The following is an 18,554-nucleotide window of genomic DNA, read 5'->3' on the forward strand; positions in this document are numbered from 1 at the left end:
TTAAAGTATTGCAAACACTGCCTATGATTGTGGGTTCGAATCCTAAATTCTTCCTTGCTCCTTGGCTAGGTAGGATCGCACCCGCTTGAGGGTTTACCCAAAGAGGTAGACGTGTGAGACCTGCATCAGTACGGATCTATCCTCAACATTAGGCAGACACTAAGAGGTGTGACTGAAAGGATTCAAACCAAACTCACTCACTCGCTGAAGTAAATCATATTCAAACCATTAGCTTCTCACTCAACCGTATCCAACTCTATTACAAGACCTAATACCTATACCAACATACGCTCTGTCATTATAACGCATTACCGCCTTCTCTTATCACGTCAAACATGTGTTAATCATGGTCTAATGTAACAATGTTCAGTTGAATAAATCCAAATGCTTTTCGGCCTAAAATATTAACGGGGGGTAAGCGAATGTCACCGTGAACAAGCAAACCCTCGTTCCACTCTGTTGTAACTGACAGGAGTAATGAACCAGGAAATGTACTTACTCGGGTAAGTAGGCAGAAAACATAGAATTGTGTGGGGGCTTAAAGACCTTGTAATTTCTTAATCTCTTAATGGATGGAAATGTGTAAATATTTGCATTGCAGATTTTGTATTAGTGTTGTGGGGTTTGGAATACCTCAGGGGAAACAGATTGTATTTGCACGAAGTGATTTTTAGATTATTATTACGTTTTTTACGAGTGATGCGTGATGTTGGTCATGTGCTAGCTTGTTTAATGATGTAACGTTCGTCACGAGGTTTCACTTTAAAAATCATGGTGAATGTCAACAATATGTGTCACTTTTAGAAACAAACTGAAATCATGTTTAGTACATGTAGCATTGTACCTAATCAAATGGATGCAGTGCTCTTCGTATGTATCGGGATTCCATTCCACTGGAATGTGAAACAGATTCCTGTCTGCTGAAGTTAACCATGCCATATAACTGTCCCTAAAATTGACTGCAAACATACATCCTTGGGCAAATTAGAATCTGAGGAATCTTTAGTTGTAACTGTGTCTCTGCAAATGTCCCTTTTAACGATTTGATATTGACGTCTTGCTACACAGAGCTACTGACAACCCCATAGCGTTTCCCAAGTATATTTCCAACGCAAATCTGCATGGTATTTCCCATGTTTCATTTCAGTTCGGTTCCACATCTTTCCAAGCGGCTGATGGCAGTGTTCGGTTCCCCATCTTTCAAAGCGGCTGATGGCAGTGTTTCTCCTTTCTTCGCTGCGTTGCTCGGTTGCTGTCTTTCAATCACAAAGATAACATGATATAAAGGTGAAAGAGACCACAAACACCCTCCATTGTATTAAGCTCACTAGTCTCGTAGTGACTGTAGTTGCACGTACAGGTTTCGCACGAACGCTGGACAAGGTTTGGAAACTGGATTTGGGAGGTACGGTTACATATGTGACTTGTTCACTTTCGCCTCCGTAAAAATTCAACCGTTTCCATGTGGTGTACCTGATTTATTGCGTCTCCCTGTGGGTTTTTCAGTTAATCATGCCATATAACTATGTCCCTTAAATTGGTTGGAAAACATGCGTCGTTGTGCATTTAAAGAGGTGTCGTAAACATTCGCATCGACTTCAGTTTACACCTGATCACACATCTGATGGGATTTCTAACAGGAAACTTACTATTTCACCCAAACATGTTGATTGGCTTGTTGTTTACCGCTGCACTCAGCTTTATGGCGGCGGCCTGTAAATAATCGCGTCTGGAACCGACATTTCAGTGATCAATATGATGAGCATCGATCGGGTCATTTGGAATACGATGTGTCAACCAGGTAAGTCAACCTGATCACCCAGTCGCCTCTTACGACAAGCATGGGTTGCTGAAGACAATTCTTATTCTGATCTTCACGGATTAATTCCTAAGACTATTGCCTTCAGCATTATAGCGATGGTCGGATAGGTTGCATTCCTTGAACTAATACCGGGAATTTAATCGTAGTGTTGTATTTTGTCCACTCAACCCATGTACAGTTGTTCATATGCCAGTGTGATATAGCTGGGATAATGATATTATAAGACACTAAACTCACCAAACATCAGCAACGGTCGTATATCCATTGCACATCTATCACAGTATTGGGGCAACGATCGAGATACAATTCAACGCCTTGGTGCCAAAGGTCAGTAGAGATCACTGTCAGTTTGTGAGCTATGGTCAGATTATGCAAGGATTCAAGCCCGCTACGTCTCCCATGATTGACCTATCTAATCTATGTGTCTATGTGCACTAAACCAGTCCGGCTTTTCATTTAGAAATCAATATGCGACATCTATTCACAGAACAGAAGGCTGACAGGGTGCCGATGCAACATTCAAAGCCTATGTAAAAGGTTTAAATGGTTGGTCCCATGAAATAAATGATTTATGTTTTATCTAAGTTTCGGACCCAGTCGTGCCTGCTATTAACAAAGGATATGGAAGCGATTGATCATTCGCATCTGTAACTTTTGCTGATGGTATTCTGTGACTGCATGGGGATGAGCAAGGATGTAACTTTCAGCGACTTGAACTAATTTTGCTATATTTACCATCACGATTACTCATTTCTCAAACGCGGATATCGATGAGTTTGTCATCATTGATGTCTATGATAAATCATTTCGCAGCGGTATCTCTTATTTAATTTATGAGAACTCATTCCTGAATTTTCAGCTATAGGTCCATTTGTATTTATTATGGTAACAACATTCAACACTTTCAAATGGGAGATAACTTTTGCATTTATAATTTCAAATATGGAATTTAGCTATATCGTTTACATTTATCGTTATGATAACTAGTGACCCGTGAAGAATAGGCCTTCAGCAACCCATGCTTGCCATAAAAGTCGACTAGGCTTGTCGTAAGAGGCGAGTAACGGGATCGGGTGGTCAGACTAGCTGACTTGGTTGACACATGTCATCGGTTCCGAATTCCGCAGATCGATGCTCATGATGCTGATCACTGGATTGTCTGGTCCAGACGCGATTATTTACAGACCACCGCCATATAGCTGGAATATCGCTGAGTACGGCGTATGATTAAACTCACTCACTACGATAACTCGTTTGAGAACTTTAAGGTCTGCTCTGTAACCATACCTTTTGCAATTATCATGATGATAACTGTTTTTGAACTTATACGACTCGACTGTAACCATACCGTTGCCTTATGCCATTATGATAACACTTCTTAAACCTTCACTTGTCGACTGTAACCATACCGTTGCCTTATGCCATTATGACAACACTTCTTAAACCTTCACTTGTCGACTGTAACCATACCGTTGCCTTGTGGCATCATGATAACACTTCTTAAACTTTCACTTGTCGACTGTAACCATACCGTTGCCTTATGCCATTATGATAACACTTCTTAAACTTTCACTTGTCGACTGCAACCATACCGTTGCCTTATGCCATTATGATAACACTTCTTAAACTTTCACTTGTCGACTGTAACCATACCGTTGCCGTATGCCATTATGATAACACTTCTTAAACTTTCACTTGTCGACTGTAACCATACCGTTGCCTTATGCCATTATGATAACACTTCTTAAACCTTCACTTGTCGAATGTAACCATACCGTTGCCTTATGCCATTATGACAACACTTTTTAAACTTTCACTTGTCGGACATAACCATATCGTTGACATTTATCATTGTGATAACACTTTTTAAACATTTTCGTGTCGGGCATAACCATATCGTTGACATTTATCATTCTGATAACACTTTTTAAGCATTTTCGTGTCGGATATAGCCATACCGTTGACATTTTTCATTGTGATAACACTTTTTTGAAACTTGTGCTTGTCAGATATATCCATATCGTTGACATTTATCATTGTGATAACACTTTTTAATCTTTCACGTACGTGTCGGGAGTAACCATATCTGTGACATTTATCATTATGATAATTCGTTGGAAAACGTTCAGGTCTGTGATGTATTCGTATCTTTCACATTTATCATTAAATTAAAGCGTCGAGTTACATTTATAAAATAACTTTTACTAATAATAACAGCTCTTTTTTTCAACTTTCAACTCTTTATTTTAGATTTATCTTTATAGAGTCTTTAATAAATCAACAGCGCTTTCAACTCTTTATTCTAAATTTACATATAGAGAGTCTTTAAACAATCAACAGAGCTTTGAACTCCTTATTCTAAATTTATATATATATATAGATTCTTTATACAATCAACAGAGCTTTCAACTCTTTATTCTAAATTTATCTTTATACAGTCCTTATAGAAATCCACAGAGTCAAGTGAAATAGCCCATCGGTTTAAATTCGTCTAGATCTCCACTTAGTGTGACAAACCTGTATCCACAAAGTTTGGATCACGCCAACTTGTCAACAGCCTACGATGAACAGGGGGGAACAGTGAATCTACTTGCATGAATGTTTGAAGGTTGCCATCGGTTGGACATAGGACGTTACTTGCTATTATATGGTTGGTCTCATAAATGTAGCAGCGTGCCAAAAACATCATTTCAGATTGAAACTTCCTTTATTTTATTGCTTTCCCTATCGCGCAATATTTTAGGCACAAATAACGACTTTTCGTCACACATAAGTATCTTAAATGACCTTGCCTTTCCTTATCCTTCACCCTACTTTCCTAAGTGTGTAGTTTAACGCCGTACTTAGCACGAGCCCGGCTATTTGTCTCGCAAGACAAGCCGTTGATTGGTATGAGAGAGGCCGACGGTGAATTGGAACAACTCGCAGTCAACCATGACGTTGAGCCACAGCACCCCACCAATTTATCGCCTCTTACGACCACCCTTGTAGAAGGGGTCCCGAAAATGCATTCTATTCTGAGCTCCACTAGTGACTTGGTTTGCTAACAATCGATTTATGACTATTTGAAATAGTATGCTCGTTATAACGCACTCAAAGGGACCCCTGCTGTTAGTTCTGTATAATCGTAGTTTTTTATGTACCATATATGGTATACAATACTATACAATAAACGACCCGTGAGGGGTCAGGGGTAGAATAGGCCTTCAGCAACCCATGTTTACCATAAAAGTCGACTAGGCTTGTCGTAAGAGGCGACTAACGGGGTCGAGTGGTCAGGCTCGCTGACTTTGTTGCATCGGTTCCGAATTGCGCAGATCGATGCTCATGCTGTTGATCACTGGATTGTCTGGTCCGGACTCGATTATTTACAGACTGCCGCCATATAACGGGAATATTGCTGAGTACGGTGTAAAACAAAACTTACTTACTCACTACACAATAAACAATACACAATACTATAGAAAAAAACTGTTCTATGTAATAAAAAAAAGTGTTGTAGACCAAGGGCAACTAAACTTAGGGGCTTTTTTGAGTTGGTTTTAATCAGAGTTCGTGATGAACCTTATATACCATACAATAAACATATGGCCGAGAACGGGGACAACAAGTCTTGTCAAGGTGGATGAAAAGTGAAGAGTTTAAATTGACCAGTAAAAGCAAGGCATGGGTTAAAACAAAGAGACAATGACAAACATGGAATAAGCTTAAACCCCTTTACATTAATATATGCTGCTCCAAAAGCATAGTAAGGAGAAGTTAAAAAAAAGCTGTTATCCTGCCAACGCTAAAATACCACAACATAATAACACCTGAATAAGATAAAACTATTTACAACAAACTATTCAGGTATGGTGTCTGCCACAGTTACACCCATCATTTCGTTAAAAGCAGGTTCATTTAACATGATGAGGTGATGTGAAACATGCTTTAGACTGCATATCTTCATCACTACTGGCCGATAGTAGGTATGCTAACGTTTGTGTAATTTATCATGTCACTGAACTCGTGAAAATGCGGGTCAGATTTGATCTTCAGTAATCCATGATTGCCGTAGGTTGACTGGTTGACACTTGTCCTCGTATCGAAATTATCTATCAATGTCCATGTTGTTGATCACTGGATTGTCTGGTCGATACTTGATTAATTACATACCGCCGCCATACAGCTGGAACATTGCTGAGTGCGCCGTAAAAGTAAGCTCTCTCACCTATGTCACTGACGAGTGCTGAATGAAAATACGAAGTTGCAATGCCATTTAACAAGTGGTCATATGCACCATTTGCTATCTTTGATATTACGTTTTCATAGTAAAGTATAAATTTTAGTAGTTTTGTTGATTCCCATTAGGAATTCGAACTCACACCTTCAGATCTGAGTTAGGCACGTAGTTGCCAGCACACAAAGTCAACCGCCTGGTCATATAGAGCCAAACATCGCATTCAGGAAAAAAACACAAATGGCGTTGTCCATACGCGTACATACAAATGGTGATCTTACATGAGGTTCTTTCAAGATTTATCATATTTCCTCGTCACGGTCAAACAACCCCTTTTAACGATTGCCACGGGGTGATAATATTGGAGACAATTAAGTAAAGCAAAATCCTATTTATCGACGAACTGTCAGTGTCTCTTTGAAATCCCGTGCGTGCAGAAAAGATTTATTAGATTTCTTAATGTGAAGGAATTATGTTTTTCTACCAAACAGGTGGTGGTTATATCTATTCCAGAAAGACTCAAGTAAGCTTTTAATACTTTTCTCAACATGTGGATCGTTGGGACGGAGTTCGCTTATGGTTGCGGTACGAACAGGATGACATAAGTTGTAATGGGTACGCGTTCGTGTCAACTTCATGTTAGGATTAAGATATTGTTGACAAAACTATCGATGACGACCTCGGGGACTAACGATGACATGACGTGAATATGATGACCACATGGATCAGTGACAACGTGACATGGATATGATGACCTCATAAAGCAACAATGACGTTAATCCTTGATGTGATGATTTTATTGAATGGCGTGAAGTGGATATGACGATTTAACGGAACACCGAGTATGACGTGACGTGGATATGACGATTTAACGGAACACTGCGTATGACATGAAGAGGATATGACGATGTAACGGAGCACCGAGTATGCCAATGTCATGAAGTGGATGCTACGATTTAGCGGATCAGCGAGGATCACGTGAAGTGGACGTGACAGTTTAATGGAACCCCGAATATGACGACGTTGTGAAGTCGACATCAAGATGTCATGAAGCAGTGGTTATGACGTGACGTGAACATGACGATTTCAGGGAACAACGGGTATGACAATGCCATGAAGTGGATATTTCGATTTCGATTTATGAAGTGGTTATGGCGATATGAAGGAATAGCGATTATGACAACATCATGAAGTCGATATTTCGATTTCATGAAGCTACGATTATGGCTTGAAGTGGTTATGGCGATATGAAGGAACAACGATTATGGCAACATCGTGAAGTGGATATTTCGATTTCATGGAGCAAGGATCATGGCTTGAAGTGGATATTACATTTATGTGTGGGGAGCAAAGATTATGACGGTAAGATGACATTATGGAGTAACGATGACGACATGACATGGATATGAAGTCGTCATGGACAAACGCTATTGCTGTGGCTTGGATATAGTCTATTGGGCCAACAATAATGACGGACCGAAAATCTCAGTGGTCAGTTTTACTGAGTAACTTACTCAGACATGACGACATGACGGACGGTATGACCTCAAGGAGTGAAAGCGCCGACTTGGCGTAAGGTTTGATCTTATGCAATGAATGGGATACCAGAAAGAAAGACGCTGATATCGTTAGCGGATGTCCTCATATAATAATTTGACGCCATGAAGTTCAAGCATTAAGGACATCACGTTGATGACGTAACGTGTTAACGTTAGCTGGTGACCTCATCATTCAAAGATGACGAAATTACATGGATAGCACGGCGTTTTGGAGGAACCGTACGTTTTTACAGTGAATTGATCTGATGTAACATCAATAACGATGACATATCATGATGAGTCTCTGAACTGTGGCTTTGTTATACCTGTCGACCTTAGTTGTGTAGCTTGAGTATGTTTATATATGGTGAAAACTAGATATGCACTACTAGTCTTGTATCCGCACAACTGAAACAATTGTTTAAATTTTGTTCATCCAAATTAAATATTTCACCTTCACTGTTATTTTACAACAGAGATTACGTTCCCGTCACGGGGGAGGGGATTGTAACTGCAGATGATAGAATGCCACTCAACACTGACAGAACACGTGTCAAACATGTTACCTGAGTTCGTCAAACACCACCTGGCCAGGGATCGATTCATATATTGATTCATATATTTATACCTATTCAGTAAGAATATAGTCAATCGAAAAACGGATACAAAAATAAACAGGAAAAATCTACCTATGGGGCCTGTCTGTATGTTTCAGTATGTCGCTAGAAAACATGCCCAATATTACGACGTCGATCATATATATATATCAATCTATCTATCTATCTCTCTATATATGTATCTATATATATATATGTGTATCTATATATCTATATCTATATCTATATCTATATTGTTATTTATATCTATATCTATATCTATCTATTTATCTGTCTATCTATCAATCTATCTATTTATCTATCTATCTACCTAAATACTTTTTCCTACTACAGCAAACGAGATTTCACATCAGAGTCTTAAACACTGAGACGGGCCCGAGAGAGAATCCGAATTCATGAAATAACTTTCAAAATTAATTTATTGCACTTACCGACAGAAAGTATTTTATTAATCTACATTAAACATCTCAACGACAATACCGGTAATATCAAAGTAACTTAGGAGAGAACTATGTCAGTAGATTGACCATTAACCGATTCTGTTGACATGGTCACCTCGGAGGGCCAGAGGTCGCTACAGTGGCCTTTTATGATTTATTAGCATTGCTCCATCTGTCGATAAGTATTGACCAGATATCAGTCCTGGTGCCGTGAACGACCAAAGTCTTTACGACTTTCGAGTCGCGAAGGAAGAGAAACTATTTGGTCATCAAGAACGTTCTGCCAGCCCTTAGAACCTCCAGCGCTATGGCACAGCATCCAGTGCGGGAATTAAAAGGCAAACAATTGTAGTCTATCCTATGCCAAATCATGGAGAAGGAAGCCTTAAGAGCAAGCCAGGAGCCGCGAGGTTTTATAGAACGTGTAATTATTATTGAAGAGCTAAAGGATTGCACGTATTGGCTAAATTGAAACGACAGAGCAAACCTCCGACGATTGACGTTCCTTTCAATGCTCCGAGTCGCCTTTAATGGTTGCGTATCGGCACAACTTTCTGATTGAATTACAAGCTATCCTACTGCCCCAAGCAAACCTTGTCTGTCCAGCGGAAGGCGAATGGAGACGCCTATATAATGCGAACGAGCTACAAGCACAGATGGCTGGTAGTTTGTGAGTGCAACAGATGACTGTACTACGAAGCGCGGTTCGCTCGTTCTAAATACCCCTGCTTACCTTCAACAGGTGCGTGTGTGTGTTTGTGACTACCTGTCGATTGGAAAAGTATGTCTCTGGAAGATGAAGGCGCTGGAAAGCTCAACATCATCAAAGGGCACTTTTTACATCCAACTTTGATTGCAAAAACGAACTGCGAATTAGAAGTGCTGTCCAAGGCGGCTCCGAATGATGGTGAGAAGCTTCATTTCATTGTATTGATGTGCGATCAATAGTTTTGTTATTTCTTTCAGGTTGTTTGCGAAAGGTTGAGTGAAGTTTGTAATTTGATTTTACGTTCGGGGAGTTCATGCTGAGAAAAACTAATATGTCCCCATGTTGCAAATTGTATTTCAGTCATCTAATTAATATAGTTTTAATTTTCCAATAGTTTATCATATGTTATACTGATAAATACTACACGGGATATATAACCTGCAATATGTGAATGATTTTAAAATGACGCTCGTGTTGAGCTGGACAAAATCTTTCTGAATTAGCTTCACGTACTGAATACATGCACGTGTGGTTCGTCATATCGTACATCGTACGTGACATTTGTGTTTGTACATGAAGCAACTTATGCGATGCTAATATCTCAAGATACATAATCTAGTTATCTTGTCTACATTTAATGTCAAACCTTGTTATTTCGGACATTCTGCTAGCAGGACATAGGCCGCCAGTAAAGTCTCTGTATTGGGACGTTTGCTATTGATATGGTGTGGAAAGATGTGTAGATGAAAGAGGTACTGTATGGCACGCCCGTCCTGCACGAAGCTCACACTGCGGTCAGAACATTGGATGCAGCTCATCGGCTTTCCCCCGAACCATATAACTACCATCCTAGTAACTGACGTGCGTGTGTTTGCGTGTGAGTGTGTCTTCTTTCTACATGAAGGCGATTCTATTTTCGCCGTCTATTCTGAACATGTCATCCCTCGATAATAATGGTCCGTGAAGACCGATGCTAGAATCGGCCTTCAGCAGCCCATACTTGTACCAAAAGACCTAGTTCAGATGTGTATCTGAACGACGTAGATCGATGCTCATGATATTGATCATTGAATTGTCTGGTCCAGACTCGATAGTTACAAATTGCTGTCATTTTGCTGGTGTATTTGCTGAGCTTGGCGTTAGAAAGTGACATGTGTGTGCGCGTGTGGGTGTGTGCTTGTGCATCTGCATATGCATGTGCAAAAATGCAATTCTAGTTTTCCTTGTCTGTTCTCCCCTTGTCCTCCCTCGACAAATCTCAAGACATAATTTCCTTTATAAACCCCTCTCCAAAAGAAATATTGATCTGAAAAACAGGTGACTGTAACGGGAATGTTTTGACTGTACTGAAGACAATATATTTAGTCAAGGTCTAGCCGGATCCTCATTTGAGAATTTAGTCTAAGGCTATAGTGAACTTTTGTTTTAGATCGTCATGACCGGAGATCGTTAACACAATTTCGATTAAAACGTACAGTGAGAAGTTGGGACCGATAAAGATAAAACAATGTCTTACATACGCCAGTTCTTAGAAGCGTGTCCGTGGATCAGAGAAATGGCAGGGAGAAGTTTCAGCTATGAGTGTGTATGTGTGTGTGTGTGTGTGTGTGTAACACTATGCGTATGTGTGTGTTTGTGTATGTGTGTGTATGTTTGTTTGTGTATGTGTGTGTGTAACACTATGCGTATGTGTGTGTTTGTGTCGGTGAGTAGGTGTATGTGTGTGTATGTGTGTGTATGTGTGTGTATGTGTGTGTGTAACACTGTGCGTATGTGTGTGTTTGTGTCGGCGAGTGGGTGTATGTGTGTGTGTGTATGTGTGTATGTGTGTGTTTGTGTGTATGTGTGTGTGTGTAACACTATGCGTATGTGTGTGTTTGTGTCGGTGAGTGTGTGTATGTGTGTGTATGTGTGTGTATGTGTGTGTATGTGTGTGTATGTGTGTGTAACACTGTGCGTATGTGTGTGTGTATGTGTGTATGTGTGTATGTGTGTGTCTGTGTGCGTGTGTGTGTGTGTAACACTATGCGTATGTGTGTGTTTGTGTCGGTGAGTGGGTGTATGTGAATGGATGTGCATGTCTGTGTGGGTTGATGAACGACTGTGAAACGGCCTGTGAAGGCTGCGGCAGACTTGATGTAATGACGACCGGAGGGTGGGTATGGAAATTCGGTGGGTTTTTTGGGTGGGGGTGGAGGTGGTTAATTGGGGGAGAAACAAGATGAAATATGCCATGACAACCTTGTAGGATTCAGGTCATAAACAGTTATTGCTTTACAAGACGTTAAACGTAAATTGTCACGTTAAGAATCTGCGATAAATAGTATCCACGATAAATCGGATTGCATTGTAACTGTAACACTTTATGTCATACTGTGAGTTCTAGATAAAAAATTGTTACGTAACGAATTTGCAACATTATTCGCGTAAATATGATTTTATTGTTACTGTGACACGCTTTATATCACAATAACTTCTAAAATATATTGTTACTACCGAGTTTCCATGACAAATAGATATGTAGGGTAACACCATGGTTTGATTTCTAAACTAAACAGCTCTACCCGACTGATTCACATTCACGTCTAGGTTCACACATTTATTTATGGATTAACATCTGTTTTGCAATAGACTAGACGTTTTCATGTAGATGCTCACATGTTATGAAACAAATGTTAGTATGTCGCGTCTATTGCAATGAAGAATTTGCAAATCGATTTCATCATACCAACTTCAATATACCACTAAGAAACTTCACATCCACCGATAACAATGCAAAGTATGCCAACTGAAATAAATAAATAAATAAATAAGTACTGCTTTAGGACACATTTATATGTATGTATGTAAACAAGCCATGTCCCTGTTACTATAAAAATGTAAAATAAATACAGATATGCATGATCATACCACGCATACCTGAGGAATTGGATAGTAATTTGCATTTGGTTGTATAATTGTCTGCTGAAAATCTAACAGGGCAACGAAAATAAAATGACATGAATTCAATCCAATCCGAGGTACGCTACCTTCCACTGAATTGATCCCTGATTTAATCAGAGCAATATAAATATTTATTGTGAAACTGAAGAGGGTCTGTAAACATCGGATCTTATTGATGTACTGATATCTATTGTATTAGGACAATGGAAAGACACACCGCACCTTGTCAAAGTGACAGACCCATTCAAGCGCACATATGCCGGCACTCTCAATTTGCTATATCGGGAATTCTGTGTTAGGCTTGTAGGCATGAATCTCATTCAATTAGTTTAATCCCACCTGTGACTCTATTAATTCTCCACACCTCGACACCATTGCTATTCCGACATTCAACAAGTCATTTGGAAGTCATTTGTCATAGCCTGTTGTGAGAAGGAGTTTTAATGTCAACATATAATTTGTAAATGGGAGTTTTTGCATCGGTCTGATTATTTGATAAAGCATGTTAGGCCTCAGCGGGGACGTGCTAATGGAGATAAACAGCTGTTTTTTCGGGAATCTGTCCATTTGATTGCCGTTGATTAGATCGATATCTTTCATCAGATCGATGATTTTACGTCAAATCGGACTCGCTTCGTTCTAAAGATAGTTTCACATTGGGTTTTATGATTAAATATATTTTATACAGTCTTGGTGTAGATGCCTTGGTTGATCCTGCCCGAAGTACTCCTTGCTTGCAGTTCTTGCAGTCTTTATGTAGATGCCGTGGATGATCCTGCCCGAAACACTCCTTGCTTGCAGTTCTTGCAGTCTTGGTGTGGATGCCTTGGATGATCCTGCCCGAAGCACTCCTTGCTTGCAGCTCTTGCAGTCTTGGTGTGGATGCCTTGGTTGATTCTTCAGCAATCCGAGTATGCTTGTCGTAAGAGGCGACTAACGGGATCGGTTGGTCAGGCTCGCTGACTTGGTTGACTCATGTCATCTTTTCCCCATTGCGCAGATCGATCCCCATGTTGTTGATCACTGGATTGTCTTGTCCAGACTCGATTATTTACAGACCACCACAATATAGCTTGAATATTGCTGAGTGCGGCGTAAAACTAAACTCACTCTCGCTCTGCCTGCATGACGACCAACTGAAATGTGTGCTTTTACAGTGTGTCAGTGGGGTTTTGAACCCTGATTAAATGTCCTTTGGACCTTCGAACATTCTTTTACTGTTATTCCTGTGAGTGTCGCAGTTGTAGCATTTAATTTATTAAAAGACGAAGGGCTAGCCTAAGGGTAAAGTGTCCTTCGTCATAACGTTGAAACGCTTTCCCACTTCAACTTAGCCTTTGTGTTGTTATAATAATTGCTGTTAGGGACGTGAGCACTCACCCACTCACTCTAATCTAGAAATCAGTTCTTGTGGTTTATTTTACAATACTTGTTTATGAAACCTCCACCTGTTTGACTTTACTCCCACAAGACGAGTAATTAGTAATCACACCGTACATTCACTGATCTAGGTCTTGATTATCCTCCTACCGTATAACCCAAACTCGTTTTGAATGATTCCGTATGATTCACGACACTACGGTGAACGTTATTGTCTGCGTCAAAGCCTGCGTCTGTGGTCCCTTAGACCAAGATTACACATATCTGCCTGTGTATAATCTATCTTTGTTATCCCAGAGATTGATAGCCTATAGCCCCTGGAGAAAAATTAATAAGTCTGATACGGATGTTTGGCCTTTTCGCGTGGCATTATTTGTCATCTCTCAATGATTGTCACACATATATATCTACAGTTTAACACCATCACTAATCTGTTCTGAAGTCTAATATTTACCATCCCGTTAATATTTAAGCTGATATGCAAGAAAATGGCAAATATTGCTGAACACGATATTTCATTGTAAAACATTTTGAAAGCTATTGAATCAGTACGTTATAGTATATATATATATATATATATATATATATATATATATATATATGTTTGTGTGTGTGTGTGTGTGTGTGTGTGTGTGTATGTATGTATGTTATATAGTATACATACGTTATATGTATCTGTGGATATTTGTATGACAGGGGAATATTGTAGAGAACAAAGGGATGAAATGCAGATAATACTTACCTACAATTAGATTCAAATATACAGATTACATATAAATGGAGAGAGAGAAAGCAGAGAAACAGACTTCTGGATCAAAGCACAATTCCTCTCTTAATTCCTATTTCCTCCACGCGGAGAGAGAGTGAGTGAGAGAGAGAGAGAGAGAGAGAAGAAGCAAGTAGCCTATGGAATTAAAAGTAGTAGCGTTTGTAACACAAATTTAGGATAATGAGGATAAACACAAACGGGTCAAGAACACGACAACAAACAGACAACGGGTGAACGCAGTAATACTTTGAACAGGACCAAACTGCCTAATCAATATTCCCAAGATCAGTTCAGCACTGTCGAATGTCTAATTCCCCAGCCCTTATGATCACCACCACGCTTCCCCTACCTCCAGTAAAGCAAGATACAAGACGCTGTTCCGTTTCGGCGGCGTTTACCAAATCCACACGCAAAGCTTCTAATCCTTCAACAAAAAACTTGATGAATGAAAGCTATTTTGGTCTAGGCAATTATACTTTTATTTCCTTTGATTCAAACAAGTATATCTGATGATGTAACTGCTATCACAACGCCGTCGCCAAAGACATCGACTTTTGACGAGACGAATTTTTGTACGCGTCAACGAGATGATTGTTAGCACGTTGGGCTTTCCCTTTGTCATCAATACAGTCAATGCCAGGAAGCAGTTCTGTAATTGTCTGTTGCTTCCAAAATAATAACCACAATCCCGGAAACCTTGTCATTATCGTTATAACTATCAATACAATCTCTGAATACCTCATTTCAGCATTAATGCTATGACATTTCCGAAGCTAATTGACTGTCTGTTTTTGCTGCGGAATCCTTGATAAACATTTAATGGTATAACGAGGGAACAATGACACGAGGTAGAGATTTATAAAGCATTTCCCTGTCGTGTACGTACAACAATAAAATAATTCTAGTTTGTATTACATTTTGTGTAAGAAAGAAGGAACTGTTTATACATTTTTTTCTTTTGATGAGAAATTGAGGATTGCAGTATGGATTTAACAGCTTCATGACAACCTTCTTGCAAACACCTGTTACATCACTGATTGTCTTTCTTTTCTCGTGATGCGTTTTTTCATCTTAGTCATCATTTCATGTTTTACGCTGAGAATTTATACCGAAACTTCACATCATTATATAGTGAAAAAGTTGTCCATAACGTGTCATACCTTTCTTATCCTCCATCGTCATTCGTTGTACATATTGTATTTTTGTAAATGTATACTAAGGCTGTTTCGAAGGACTTGTTTGGTCGATAGGCTTTATAGTCTCAGAATTTCAAAAGTAAGATTTGGACAGTTGTTGAATATATTGCCTTTGATCATGACGTTGAAGGGATTTGGCCTCAGGTATCAAACTGAACACGTAAGCATAATGTAGTGCACATGATTATGAAAATTTTAAAGGGGAAATTACGATTATTTAATTATTGTTTGGTTTGTTTTTTAATGTCACACTCAGCAAAATTCCATCTAAATGCCGACGGTCCAAGAAACGACTTCTCCGTGTCAACAATCGGGTCTCGATCGGCCAGTCCAGTGATCAAGATATTTAGGATTATGTGTCAACAGGTCAGTGAGCCTGAACTCCCAGTCCCGTTAGTTGCTTCTAACAATAAGCACTGGTTGTTGTTGATCTTCACGGGTCTAATACCATGTGTAAACCTGCATGAGAATGCGCCATTTAAACCACTACATATTCAGTGGGGTATTAACGTTGTTTAACAACGTTGTTTAACAAACAAACTTATATCAATATAATATAATGGCTTTGGGGGTAGCCAACAGGTTAAAGCGTTCGTTCGTTAATTTGAACACCCGGGTTGGAGCTGAGATTGGCAGAGCATATTAAACCCATTTCTGATGTTAACCGCCGTCATGTTGCTGGAATATTGCTAAAAGTACCGTGAAACCTCATTCAATGAAATGATTGAATATTTTATAAATGATAGTGATATTTTATAAAGTTTCAAAAAGGCATATAAAACAAAGGCATATAAGACGAAATAAAGCTCTGGAAACAACAGAATATATTTTGTTCTATACGCAATGTCCTTTCCTATCACTTGTTAGAAACGACAAATACTGAAAAACACAAATAGAAGCTGACATTCAATACTTCACATTAAATTAATATCATTGATGTTCTTTGAAATACCGTAGAGTGTAGAACAGATGTTCTTTTATATTTTTGTTGATATATCATCCTGGTTTAAAACATATGTTGTAATATTTGATGAACGACAACGCCATGTTGTCTGGTTTAATTACATCGACGCTAAAGAATCATTTTATGTACACTAAAGTATTAGCGCAACATATTTCTGGCGATGAACCGTGAAGTGGTTTATATGAATTGAACTTTCTGGATCCCGAGATTAATCAGCTTACCTAGTTAGTGTACTTCAAATAGACACCTGTGTGGATGGTGTACCAGCTGTGTGTCGACAGGTGTCGAGTTTGTGGGGAAGAGTTGTGAAAACGTGACTTTTGTAATCCGGTTAATGCGAAATGTGTGGATGTTTGTGAAATCTGGATGGAGATAAATGTTACTACAAAACCTGCTTAGTGTTACGAAGTGCAAAAAATAATAACAAATAAATATAGAAATTAATTCATAAATAAAAGCCCATGTCTGGTGTTCCCGCAATGCTTGAACATCGTTAAAAGTGGCGAAAACTAAATTCACTCAGTCTAGCTGTATATTAAAGCTGTCTATGGATAATTGAGTCTGAATGATACAATCCAGTGACTGACTTAAAGAACATCCATGTATATTCTGCTTTAACCTAGTCAGCGCGCATGACAACCCGATCCGGTTAGCCTGTTTTGGCGTGCCGGCTATACGCCGTGTCTCCATACATGCTGATGGACCCTTGTCGGACAGTGGAATAATTATTGTAATAATATTCCTGTACCCTTCGAAGTGTATTGGCACCGTACCTCGTTGTGCAGAGCTGTGTCAGAGATCTATGGTTGTGAGGTTTAATCCCGTTCGACTCGACTGTGATTCAGTGTTTGTCAACACTACAGATGTATATGACTGATAGGCATTTTGGAAGTTGGTGAGTAATAAGGAAGTAAGATTCTGGGTGTGGGTGTGTGTGGGTGTGTGTGTGTGGGGGGGGGGGGGGGGGGGAGGGGCTCTGGTAGATAGCGTAAATAATGTCTGGTGATCTACGTTCAGTTGTCGGCGATCTATGATCTGTGTTTTGTATTGTAGTGTCTGCTTTTAAATTAAATTTTTTTATTTTTCCACGCTTTTTTTCAGTTCCATTTCCACTGTCCATCGTCTACAGATTTTACTCTTCAAAATGTTTTCATTTCTATTGCATAAAATGTTTTCGTCACGATATGACTGAGACGGACTTACATACATGAACGGGGATTAAGTAACAACAATATGTAAGTATGAATCAAGGGCATTAACAACAACAATGCATTTTGGTAAGAATGTAGTGACAATTATAGGAAGCCAGTGGTTCTTGAGGCAAATCAATTGAAAGAATTGATCACGCAACAGCCTCGTTTTCTGCAGACTGGGTTCCGTTCCGTTCCGTTCCGTACAATGCCCAGTCCAGACCAACTCATTCAACTGTATATATAAATATGAATGAGTATTATGTGATAATCAAATCACCTCGCTCCTTCTAATAATTGCAAACAAATCGTGCAGCGTGCTCTGTTATACAGCATACACTGAAATATGGAAATCGCTGAAATCTCAAAACTAGGCTCGGCGCTAGAAAAATTGAGTGGTCCGGACTTGATATTATATCAATCAAACCGTGCGTTACCATAATGCACCTAAACAGAGCAAAGAACTTGTAAGTGATGTATCCAGTGACCTAGATGATCTGTGAATCATTGTACGACTGTCTGTGGCGCTTTAGTTAACACCATGCTGCCTACACCTTGACATAAAATATAGAAATACGATTTTATCAAAGTAAAAAATTACGATTAATTTTCAAGTACCATTTTCTGATGAAACGAGGAATGGAAATTCAGTGTAACCATAGTTTTATGTTACAGTAGTATCTCCTTTCCCTTTCACACGAGAACCTTCGAAGCGACTGGAAAATTAGTCATTGTCTTAATTGATTAATGGGACTCATGTTTCGATT

General features: G+C 39.2%; 1 protein-coding gene across 2 annotated transcripts in view; it reads left to right on the forward strand.

Annotated features, from left to right (window-relative positions):
* Positions 1–9,377: 9,377 nt before the first annotated feature.
* Positions 9,378–18,554, forward strand: part of LOC137255889 (calcitonin gene-related peptide type 1 receptor-like) — a 98,703-nt gene continuing 89,526 nt past the window's right edge. For both annotated transcript variants that reach the window (XM_067793470.1, XM_067793471.1), the window contains exon 1: positions 9,378–9,543. In XM_067793470.1, coding sequence (XP_067649571.1) covers positions 9,420–9,543 — 124 coding nt within the window. In that variant the 5' untranslated portion in view covers positions 9,378–9,419. The remainder of the gene's footprint in view (positions 9,544–18,554) is intronic.

The sequence above is a fragment of the Haliotis asinina genome, chromosome 11 (genome assembly GCF_037392515.1).
Source record: "Haliotis asinina isolate JCU_RB_2024 chromosome 11, JCU_Hal_asi_v2, whole genome shotgun sequence".
NCBI lineage: Eukaryota > Metazoa > Mollusca > Gastropoda > Lepetellida > Haliotidae > Haliotis > Haliotis asinina.